Source organism: Lissotriton vulgaris, chromosome 1_1 (assembly GCF_964263255.1).
Source record: "Lissotriton vulgaris chromosome 1_1, aLisVul1.2, whole genome shotgun sequence".
NCBI lineage: Eukaryota > Metazoa > Chordata > Amphibia > Caudata > Salamandridae > Lissotriton > Lissotriton vulgaris.
In genome coordinates this window covers 68,254,549-68,266,628 of record NC_141685.1, presented here as the reverse complement: position 1 = coordinate 68,266,628, position 12,080 = coordinate 68,254,549, and the positions used below count along the sequence as shown (strand labels likewise).

Below are 12,080 nucleotides of genomic sequence, written 5' to 3'. Positions count from 1 at the left end.
TGAAGAGGAACTAAAACTACTTCTACATTCACTGCACTTGAATTGGTTTTGTTGTAGAGATTCTGCACATACAGAACTATGCACAAGAAAATAGGCCGTTAGTGCAAGATTAGTTGTACTGCACTTACACCTAAGAACCCACAATCCCTAGACTGACTAGCTATAGTGTCTCATTAGCTCTCTAGAACTTCTGAAGATACCTAATGCTTAGACAAACCCAGAACACGGAACTCCCGACCTCTCAGAGTCGCGGTAGCAATCGATACCCGTTTGCTCACTCACCCTGGCTTGTCCACACCAAATAATGCAGAGTCTATGTAAAGTTTCAAATGTTTATTTTTCAACTAACAAACTCTCTGTGTTGTTCTATAATGCAGTAAACGAGCTAGCACCAGCAGAATAATACATAAGATAAAAACAATGATCAAAGTTACAATACCATAAAACAAGAAGGGGGAGATAATTCTGAATGACCAGTGGATATTACGGCTATAATGACTAGACCACCCTCCCCTGGTAGGATTATGTATATTATATAAAAGAAGATCTCTGGGACAATTCTGATGAACCCCTCACCATTGAACGTAGGAGTAAGGTTACATCATAGGCTCAGCAAGGCTCTTGTTCGTAAAAGGAAATCTTCCGTCTGTCTTGAGGAAGGGCTGCATGTTAGTACAATGCAAGCATTTCTCAATCGTGCCAAGAAGTGCCTAATGTTATGTCTAGGTAGGACGAACTGACCAGAACTGGAAAGCACAGTGGCTTGATTTTCAACCTTGTATGCTGTGAGCAAACTATAACAATATGAGCTCATGTGGGCACAAAGGCGTCTTGAACAAGAAGATACAGAGTGTCGTGCGCAAAAATAAAAAGACACACAGCTAAAATAGTTGCTAAGGCTAACTTTAGCAAAGAATAGCGTGACCCTAGGGGCCGCACTACAGTTTTTTCCCAGTGTGTGCTCGCTGATGCCATCTTCGGTTTGATAAATCACAAAATCTCTTCCCACATACATTGCACTGGAATGGTTTTTCCCCAGTGTGTGTTTTCTGATGTTGTGTTAGGTATGATAAGAGGCAAAATCTCTTCCCACATTCACTGCAATGGTATGGTTTTTCTCCAGTGTGTGTTCGCTGATGATTCCTTAATGTTGAAGATACACTAAAACTACTTCCACATTCACTGCAATGGTATGGTTTTTCCCCAGTGTGTGTTCGGTGATGCAGTTTTAGATGTGATAAATCACAAAATCTCTTCCCACATTCAATGCACTTGAATGGTTTTTCCCCAGTGTGTGTTTTCTGATGTCGCTTTAGGTGCGATAATGTATGAAAACTCTTCAGACATTCACTGCAATGATATGATTTTTCCCCTTTGTGTGTTTGTTGATGATACTTTAATCCTGAGGAGGATCTAAAACTCCTTCCACATTCACTGCAATGGTATGCTTTTCTCCAGTGTGTGTTCGTTGATGAACCTTTAATGTTGATGAGTCACTAAAACTACTTCCACATTCACTGCAATGATATGGTTTTTCCCCTGTGTGTGTTCTCTGATGGAGTTTTAGGTATGATAATTGACTAAAGCGCTTCCCACATTCACTGCAATGGCATGGTTTTTTCTCCAGTGTGTGTTCGCTGATGTCTATGTAGGACTGATAAGCGACAAAATCTCTTCCCACATTCATTGCACTGGAACGGTTTTTCCCCAGTGTGTGTTTCTGATGCTCCTTTAGGTGCGATAATTTAGCAAAGCTCTTCAGACATTCACTGCAATTATATATTTTTTCCCCTGTGTGGTGTTTGTTGATGATACCTTAATACTGAAGAGGAACTAAAACTACTTCCACATTCACTGCAATGATATGGTTTTTCTCCTGTGTGTGTTCTCTGATGCTGTTTTAGGAGTGATAATCGACTAAAGCTCTTCAGACATTCACTGCAAGGATATGGTTTTTCTCCAGTGTGTGTTCTCTGATGCCGTTTTAGGTATGATAATAGAGTAAAGCTCTTCAGACATTCACTGCAAGGATATGGTTTTTCTCCAATGTGTATTCTCTGATGCCGTTTTAGGTATGATAATAGACTAAAGCTCTTCCAGACATTCACTGCAAGCATATGGTTTTTCTCCAGTGTGTGTTCTCTGATGCTGTTTTAGGTGTGATAAATAATAAACCTCTTCTCACATTCATTGCACTTGAATGGTTTTTCTCCAGGTGGGTGTTCGCTGATGACTCATGAGTTTAGATGATTCCGTAAAACTACTTCCACCTTCACTGCAATGATATGTTTTTCCCCTGTGTGCGTTCGCTGCTGCTTTTTTAGGCCTGATAATTGACTAAAGCTCTTCAGACATTTATTGCATTTGTATGGCTTTTCCCCTGTGTGTGTTCTCTGATGCAGTGTTAGGCTTCATAAATATACTCTGTGGTTTATATAGCAGAACCCCCATTTATTTTAACTTTTAGTTAACTGTGCTTTTCGCTGGTTGCTGTGGAATGGCCTGAAGGAGTTTACAATACACCTCTAGCTCTGAATGGTGGTCTTATATCACTTTAGGAAGCAAAGTACTGCTGTAACCACCTCATGATCCCAGCTGGTATTGGACATGTTTACACAAGAAGTGTTTGATCAGTGTTGTCTTAATTTTTTAGAGGTCATTTCTTCATCAAATTGCCCTTGACGGTACTTCAAAGATCTGTCAGTTAATATTCAGGTTCCGCTGCCTTTGTCGGCACTAATGTTTTCCTGAATACTGGAACTCAATTTTTCGGACTTTGCTTTTGCAGATTTACAGTATTATCTTCATTATTCTTAAACATTCTGTTCAGTCAAGGATAGTTTTCTGTCGGATGTAAAGAGATTTAAATTACTTAAATGGAAAATACCAGAATGTGCATATACAATTTTTAATTGATTGTAAAAGCATCTCATTTATTACAATTGTTGAAACTTATGAAGACATATTTAAGACACATTTAACCACACAGAGATATTTGCATAAAACTTCCTTTGAACATGCCACAATCTAATTTATTTCAGCAAAGATGTTCATAGAGTAACTTAGCAAACAAGCATTTACAATGCAACGGTCTCGCCTTTGCCAAAGTTAGAGCTATTGGCATTGTAAATGACAATTTTTTTATTTATGTGTTGGTTTTAAAAACAGATAAATAAATGTCATTGTCATTTACAATGTCAATAGTTTAATCTCTCGCAAATGGGAGACCTATTGCATTCGCACCCACCCACACACCCACAGAGAACCACACACATACACAGAGAGCCCCCCCCACACACAGAGAGCCACACACACACACACAGAGCCCCACCCACACACAGCCCCACACACACAGCCACACACACACAGCCACACAGCCCCACACACACACAGCCCCACACACACACACAGCCACACACACAGAGCCACACACACACACACAGAGCCCCCCACACACAAGAGCCCTAGACACACACACAAATCAGCAGACACACACACAGAGCGCCCCACACACACACACACAGCGCCCCAGACGCACACACACAGAGCCACACACACACAACGAGGAACAGGGGGGCAGAAAAGCGAGCACAATGAGGCAACAGGGGGTGGGGGGCAGAAAAGCTAGCACAACGAGGAACAGGGGGTGGGGGGGCAGAAAAGCGAGCACAACGAGGCAACAGGGGGGTGGGGGGCAGAAAAGCGAGCACAACAAGAAACAGGGGGTGGGGGCAGAAAAGCGAGCACAACGAGGCAACAGGGGGGTGGAGGGGCAGAAAAGCGAGCACAACGAGGCAGCAGTGGGTGGGGGGCAGAAAAGCGAGCACAACAAGGAACAGGGGGTGGGGGCAGAAAATCGAGCACAACGAGGCAGCAGGGGGGTGTGGGGGGGCAGAAAAGCGAGCACAACGAGGAAACCGGGGGGTGGGGGGCAGAAAAGCGAGCATATTTAAGACACCATACAGAGATATTTGCATAAAACTTTCTTTGAACATGCCACAATCTTATTTATTTCAGCAAAGGTGTTCATAGAGAAGCTTAGCAAAAAAAGGGCCCTCGCATAGCACACATATTCTAGTTACAGCCATAGGTAAATGCATACGGTCAAGGTTTTGTTAAAACAAGAACAGCTGTTGGAGGAAGAGATGGATCAGAAAGACTAAAGACAGTACCGTGGACAGTAGGATGTTGTGCCATACATCAAATCTTATTGTTCACAGAGGTGCCTGGTCTCATTCACTACTAACTCTTTTTTTCAGGAGGATTTCCCTTGCTGTTGTCTCAAGGCTTGATTACGGGGGCCTTTTGTGCGCTGATTGTGTTTCGGGCCCGTGTGGCGTAAAGTGGCTCTATCTGGGCCTTATAGGCCCTGCATCATGTATCTCCCCATATAAGGTCCACGCCCAATCTAAAATGACAGTGCCTCTAAGACTCTAGGAATCTAGATATTGACATAGGATTTAGCATGTCCTTCTTATGGACATGAAAGAAGGACCATCATGTTCTATAGCTTCAAAGTATTTCCACGGTGGCGTCCATCTTAGAATGATGTTGTTTACTAATTCTGCTTAGATTTCCAGGCTCGGTCTATCGAATTTCCAAGTGCATCCTAGGCCACAGTTCATCCTATACCCACTATCCATCTAATCTGGATTTTATCTTCCTGATTGCATAATCTAGTTTGACCTAATGTATTTCAACTTCCCCTTTTTTAGGTCTCGGACCGAAGGCTGGCTTGCCCGCGCAAAGTCGTTAGGTCTCGGACCGAAGGCTGGCTTGCCAGCCGGAAGTCGGACATTTAATGATCTTCAGTAGGGCAGTTTAACCCGCCTCTCTCCTCTGCCTCTCCTCCATTGGCTGCCTTCCTAAACGGAGGCCAGGCATTGGAGGAGAGAGGCGTCACTCGAAACAAGCTCCGTCTCTTTCGGATTCGGGGCGTGTTTTTGGTGTTCTTTCGCCCTGTGACGTCACCCGTCACTCAGAACAACAAAACACGCCCCCAATCTGAAAATTTTCGGAGTTGCGGCCGCCATTTTATTTTTTTGTTGTTGTCAGCTAGCCCGTCTAGGACTGTGCGTCCGCGTTACACACGGTCTGTCTTTGTTTTATTTTACCTCTCCCCTTTTGTCCTCCCCGCCCCAATGTGCCGTGTCTTTTTCCCGCCCCCCCTCCCGCTGCCCGTGTGTTTGTTCCCGCCCCTCTCCCGCTGCTTGCAGTTCGCTCTCTTGGCACTGCTGGTGCTTGTTTTCACGGTTTCCGAGGATTGACAAACCAGAAACAAATTGTGAGGCTTTCTCCAGTGCCGCGGACAGAGAGCCCGGGCAGTGCAAGCTTGGTGAGGTTGCGTGGTCAGGACAGAGTTGGCAGGATATGTTCTGCGATTTAAATAGGTGGGAAGCCGAGTTAGTGCTGGGCGCGGGGCACAGATAAATGGTATTGTGAATCTGCATCAGGGCTCTTTGTTTCACTTTTAAGAGAGTTCGGGGACAAGTGCACATAGGCTAGTGTTCAGCTTAGTAAGAATCGTATGTATCCCTGCTGCACGGACAGGCTCAGATAAGCATGTACCTGCAGCCCAGTGCCCTTTCCCTTACTCGTGGGTATGCCACATTTGGTAGCGGGATCTAATGTCTCCTATTGATGCATTTACTGGCTCTATGACTGTTGCCTCCGTAACCGCTCCCCGTCTGCTGCAGCCCTCCCCCTTCTCCCCACCCCGGCTGCCCTTTGCCTGTCCTGCAGCAGCTCGTTCCCTAATTCATCATGCGGTGCCTGGCCCAGGATCACACTATGCGGTGGAGAGTGGAAGGCAGGATTAAAGACCGTGTCCAGCTCGACTACCGGGTCCGTCCTGGCAGCAGTTTCTCCAACCCCTTTCGGGAGAGGGGCCAGAGATACTTATTAAAATCAGCGTGCATTTAAGAAGGAAAGAGATGCGTCTTTGTGATGCGTGTCCTGGCCTCCCTGGGTATGCACCTCCCCCCCCCGTTCTTCTCTTGGCCTGTGGAAGTGGACACTGGCACAAGCACCCTTGAATATCACAATATCTGTGGCCTGAACGATCTCTTCCTACAAGCAGGCATTGCATTAAAGAAGGAAAGAGATGCGTCTTTGTGATGCGTGTCCTGACCTCGCTGGGTATGCACCTCCCCCCCCGTTCTTCTCTTGGCCTGTGGAAGTGGACACTGGCACAAGCACCCTTGAATATCACAATATCTGTGGCCTGAACGATCTCTTCCTACAAGCAGGCATTGCATTAAAGAAGGAAAGAGATGCGTCTTTGTGATGCGTGTCCTGGCCTCGCTGGGTATGCACCTCCCCCCCCGTTCTTCTCTTGGCCTGTGGAAGTGGACACTGGCACAAGCACCCTTGATCATCAGCATATCTGTGGCCTGAATGATCCCTTCCTACAAGCAGGCATTGCAGGCACTACCATTTAGATGCTCAGACTAATATCTGCCTGACTCCACCCCGGCCCTACCAGCCTACCACAAAATATCGCTGAGTCCCTTCTACTCACTCTGTCACTGCTCGGTGACTCCTAACTCCCCTTCTTATGAGAAGCCGATGCATGTGCTGACACTGCTTCATTTTCAAGAACACAGCACCCGAAAACAAAAACTGCAGCATTTGCTTATTTTGCGTTTTGTCTTTTTCGGAATTGGACACACAAAAGTAACAACAAAGACACTAGCTTGTCGCCTATTGGTCCCTAGACAAACCACGAGGTCACCAGAGTGTAGATACAAATAAACCTTGACTGAAAAGCAAGCAGTGAAACATTCCTGCTGTCAGTGTAGCACGGTTGCCTTTTCCAGGGCTTTAAGTGGGATGAAAAAACTGGAGGTCTCTCAAAGGGGCGTGGAAAATGTAATTAGGGGTGTGGCTTAAACATGTATGCTAAAAATCTGTACTTAGCATAGTGTGCCGCCCGACTTGTATTTTGCTGCTTCTGTAATTGCATCCAGATATATGATACAACAAGTAACGTCATATCGACAAGAAGCCAAGACTATTGGCTTTGTCAGTGGTTTTTAGTTGCAAAACATAAATATTCAGCAACTATGGCTTGTATATAATATTGAAAAAGCTTCCACTTACAGACCTGGTGACGTCACGACAATGCTGTTGCTCCTGAGTCTTTAACTCCAGAAAGAAAATGAATCTTTAAAGGACTCCCCTTCCCCTACAACGCTCACCTGGCATGATGTCATGCCGTAACTTCTCCACTACTGAGAAGTGAGCGGCGTCAGCTGGCGCACATCCATGTGCCTGCTGTCACTGCAGTTCAGAAAAAAACAGACCGCATTGCACAGCAGAGATGCCGCGGCCGTCTGTTAGTTTCTTGGCAGTAAGGATGCCTTAGCTGTCTGGCCTTTGATGAGGTGTGTTTCAGCAGTATGTAACCCTTCACAGCATGGATGCTCCGGGAAGCTGTGACACCCGGAAGGCCTCCACAGTGTGTGGTCCTCGGCGGAAGCACTGGACATCCGACTCAGGCTCCTCAATGAACCCTGTGGCCCTGGGGTGCAGCGGTTTGTTTACAGTCTGTGCAGGCTTTGGGAAAATACGAGTTTGTCACTGGCCCTCGCCGGAGCCTCATTGGTGTGTCACTGGGGCAGCCTGATGGGTCACATTCGCCTGCTTCTGAGGTAAATGTCAGCACTGCGAGGGTTAACCCAGAGAGCTGCCGCTCACATTCTCCTGCTTCTGAGGTAAATGTCAACACTGCGAGGGTTAACCCAGAGAGCTGCAGCTCACATTCTCCTGCTTCAGAGGTAAATGTCATGCACTGCGAGGGTTAACCCGGAGAGCTGCGGCTCACATTCTCCTGCTTTCACTACTGCTTTTCTACACAGTTCTCTGGCCACTCTCACAGAACCATTAAACCCTTCCCTGCTCATGACGAGCTCAGCTCGTCATGCAGTACACTGGTCGTGTGCTTATGACGAGCTGAGCTCGTCATGAACCATGGAAATCTGAAAAGTTTAGCACCAAGCGGGAATTGCTGTAGCAGTCAAGGTGTTAATGATGCATAAAATGACCAAAACCACACCCAGCTCTGAAGAATCTTTCTTTTGTGCTTGTTAAATTGTTTTGAGTGTGTTGGGTTTATATGTTTATTACTAATCTCTAAAATGAGCTGAAAATACCCTTGTTAGTCCAAGCATTGTTCATGGTGTTGATTTCACAGGTAGCATGGTCCGGTGTTTTTGGATTTCTTTCGTTAAAACTCTCTCACAGAACAAAAACAAACAATGTTTCTTTACTTTTAGTCCACTTTGTTCTAGTCTCCCAATGGGTTTCCTGATATTTCATGTTGTTCCTAGCTGTAGGAAAATAAACAATAGCAGAGAATAGACACTTTCATTGATGGTGATGGTGGAGTGCTCGCTGATTTTTTTTAGGTTTGAAGATTGATAAAAAGCTTTTTGCACGTTCACTGCCATGATATGGATTTTCTCCTGTGTGACTTCGCTGATGAATCCTTAATGTTGAAGAATCACAAAAGCTACTTCCACATTCCTTGCAATGGTATGGTTTTTCTCCAGTGTGTGTTCGCTGATGTCCATGTAGAACTGATAAGCAACAAAATCTCTTACCTCATTCATTGCACTGGAATGTTTTTTTCCCCTGTGTGTGTTTGTTGATGATACATTAATCCTGAAGAGGAACTAAAACTACTTCTACATTCACTGCACTTGAATTGGTTTTGTTGTAGAGATTCTGCACATACAGAACTATGCACAAGAAAATAGGCCGTTAGTGCAAGATTAGTTGTACTGCACTTACACCTAAGAACCCACAATCCCTAGACTGACTAGCTATAGTGTCTCATTAGCTCTCTAGAACTTCCGAAGATACCTAATGCTTAGACAAACCCAGAACACGGAACTCCCGACCTCTCAGAGTCGCGGTAGCAATCGATACCCGTTTGCTCACTCACCCTGGCTTGTCCACACCAAATAATGCAGAGTCTATGTAAAGTTTCAAATGTTTATTTTTCAACTAACAAACTCTCTGTGTTGTTCTATAATGCAGTAAACGAGCTAGCACCAGCAGAATAATACATAAGATAAAAACAATGATCAAAGTTACAATACCATAAAACAAGAAGGGGGAGATAATTCTGAATGACCAGTGGATATTACGGCTATAATGACTAGACCACCCTCCCCTGGTAGGATTATGTATATTATATAAAAGAAGATCTCTGGGACAATTCTGATGAACCCCTCACCATTGAACGTAGGAGTAAGGTTACATCATAGGCTCAGCAAGGCTCTTGTTCGTAAAAGGAAATCTTCCGTCTGTCTTGAGGAAGGGCTGCATGTTAGTACAATGCAAGCATTTCTCAATCGTGCCAAGAAGTGCCTAATGTTATGTCTAGGTAGGACGAACTGACCAGAACTGGAAAGCACAGTGGCTTGATTTTCAACCTTGTATGCTGTGAGCAAACTATAACAATATGAGCTCATGTGGGCACAAAGGCGTCTTGAACAAGAAGATACAGAGTGTCGTGCGCAAAAATAAAAAGACACACAGCTAAAATAGTTGCTAAGGCTAACTTTAGCAAAGAATAGCGTGACCCTAGGGGCCGCACTACAGTTTTTTCCCAGTGTGTGCTCGCTGATGCCATCTTCGGTTTGATAAATCACAAAATCTCTTCCCACATACATTGCACTGGAATGGTTTTTCCCCAGTGTGTGTTTTCTGATGTTGTGTTAGGTATGATAAGAGGCAAAATCTCTTCCCACATTCACTGCAATGGTATGGTTTTTCTCCAGTGTGTGTTCGCTGATGATTCCTTAATGTTGAAGATACACTAAAACTACTTCCACATTCACTGCAATGGTATGGTTTTTCCCCAGTGTGTGTTCGGTGATGCAGTTTTAGATGTGATAAATCACAAAATCTCTTCCCACATTCAATGCACTTGAATGGTTTTTCCCCAGTGTGTGTTTTCTGATGTCGCTTTAGGTGCGATAATGTATGAAAACTCTTCAGACATTCACTGCAATGATATGATTTTTCCCCTTTGTGTGTTTGTTGATGATACTTTAATCCTGAGGAGGATCTAAAACTCCTTCCACATTCACTGCAATGGTATGCTTTTTCTCCAGTGTGTGTTCGTTGATGAACCTTTAATGTTGATGAGTCACTAAAACTACTTCCACATTCACTGCAATGATATGGTTTTTCCCCTGTGTGTGTTCTCTGATGGAGTTTTAGGTATGATAATTGACTAAAGCGCTTCCCACATTCACTGCAATGGCATGGTTTTTCTCCAGTGTGTGTTCGCTGATGTCTATGTAGGACTGATAAGCGACAAAATCTCTTCCCACATTCATTGCACTGGAACGGTTTTTCCCCAGTGTGTGTTTTCTGATGCTCCTTTAGGTGCGATAATTTAGCAAAGCTCTTCAGACATTCACTGCAATTATATATTTTTTCCCCTGTGTGTGTTTGTTGATGATACCTTAATACTGAAGAGGAACTAAAACTACTTCCACATTCACTGCAATGATATGGTTTTTCTCCTGTGTGTGTTCTCTGATGCTGTTTTAGGAGTGATAATCGACTAAAGCTCTTCAGACATTCACTGCAAGGATATGGTTTTTCTCCAGTGTGTGTTCTCTGATGCCGTTTTAGGTATGATAATAGAGTAAAGCTCTTCAGACATTCACTGCAAGGATATGGTTTTTCTCCAATGTGTATTCTCTGATGCCGTTTTAGGTATGATAATAGACTAAAGCTCTTCAGACATTCACTGCAAGCATATGGTTTTTCTCCAGTGTGTGTTCTCTGATGCTGTTTTAGGTGTGATAAATATATAAACCTCTTCTCACATTCATTGCACTTGAATGGTTTTTCTCCAGTGGGTGTTCGCTGATGACTCATGAGTTTAGATGATTCCGTAAAACTACTTCCACCTTCACTGCAATGATATGGTTTTTCCCCTGTGTGCGTTCGCTGCTGCTTTTTTAGGCCTGATAATTGACTAAAGCTCTTCAGACATTTATTGCATTTGTATGGCTTTTCCCCTGTGTGTGTTCTCTGATGCAGTGTTAGGCTTCATAAATATACTCTGTGGTTTATATAGCAGAACCCCCATTTATTTTAACTTTTAGTTAACTGTGCTTTTCGCTGGTTGCTGTGGAATGGCCTGAAGGAGTTTACAATACACCTCTAGCTCTGAATGGTGGTCTTATATCACTTTAGGAAGCAAAGTACTGCTGTAACCACCTCATGATCCCAGCTGGTATTGGACATGTTTACACAAGAAGTGTTTGATCAGTGTTGTCTTAATTTTTTAGAGGTCATTTCTTCATCAAATTGCCCTTGACGGTACTTCAAAGATCTGTCAGTTAATATTCAGGTTCCGCTGCCTTTGTCGGCACTAATGTTTTCCTGAATACTGGAACTCAATTTTTCGGACTTTGCTTTTGCAGATTTACAGTATTATCTTCATTATTCTTAAACATTCTGTTCAGTCAAGGATAGTTTTCTGTCGGATGTAAAGAGATTTAAATTACTTAAATGGAAAATACCAGAATGTGCATATACAATTTTTAATTGATTGTAAAAGCATCTCATTTATTACAATTGTTGAAACTTATGAAGACATATTTAAGACACATTTAACCACACAGAGATATTTGCATAAAACTTCCTTTGAACATGCCACAATCTAATTTATTTCAGCAAAGATGTTCATAGAGTAACTTAGCAAACAAGCATTTACAATGCAACGGTCTCGCCTTTGCCAAAGTTAGAGCTATTGGCATTGTAAATGACAATTTTTTTATTTATGTGTTGGTTTTAAAAACAGATAAATAAATGTCATTGTCATTTACAATGTCAATAGTTTAATCTCTCGCAAATGGGAGACCTATTGCATTCGCACCCACCCACACACCCACAGAGAACCACACACATACACAGAGAGCCCCCCCACACACAGAGAGCCACACACACACACACAGAGCCCCACCCACACACAGCCCCACACACACAGCCACACACACACAGCCACACAGCCCCACACACACACAGCCCCACACACACACACAGCCACA

The 12,080-nt window shown here is 43.8% G+C and overlaps 1 protein-coding gene and 1 pseudogene across 1 annotated transcript; both read right to left on the bottom strand.

The window, feature by feature from the left end:
• Nucleotides 1-318: 318 nt before the first annotated feature.
• LOC147737331 (uncharacterized) lies at nt 319-8,612 on the bottom strand (annotated as a pseudogene).
• A 371-nt stretch (nt 8,613-8,983) lies between these two features.
• Nucleotides 8,984-11,317, bottom strand: LOC147737330 (uncharacterized). Its single transcript, XM_086925635.1, has one exon. The coding sequence runs from the start codon at nt 10,900-10,902 to the stop codon at nt 9,604-9,606; it is 1,299 nt and encodes a 432-aa protein (XP_086781761.1). The 5' UTR covers nt 10,903-11,317; the 3' UTR covers nt 8,984-9,603.
• Between the last annotated feature and the right edge of the window lie 763 nt (nt 11,318-12,080).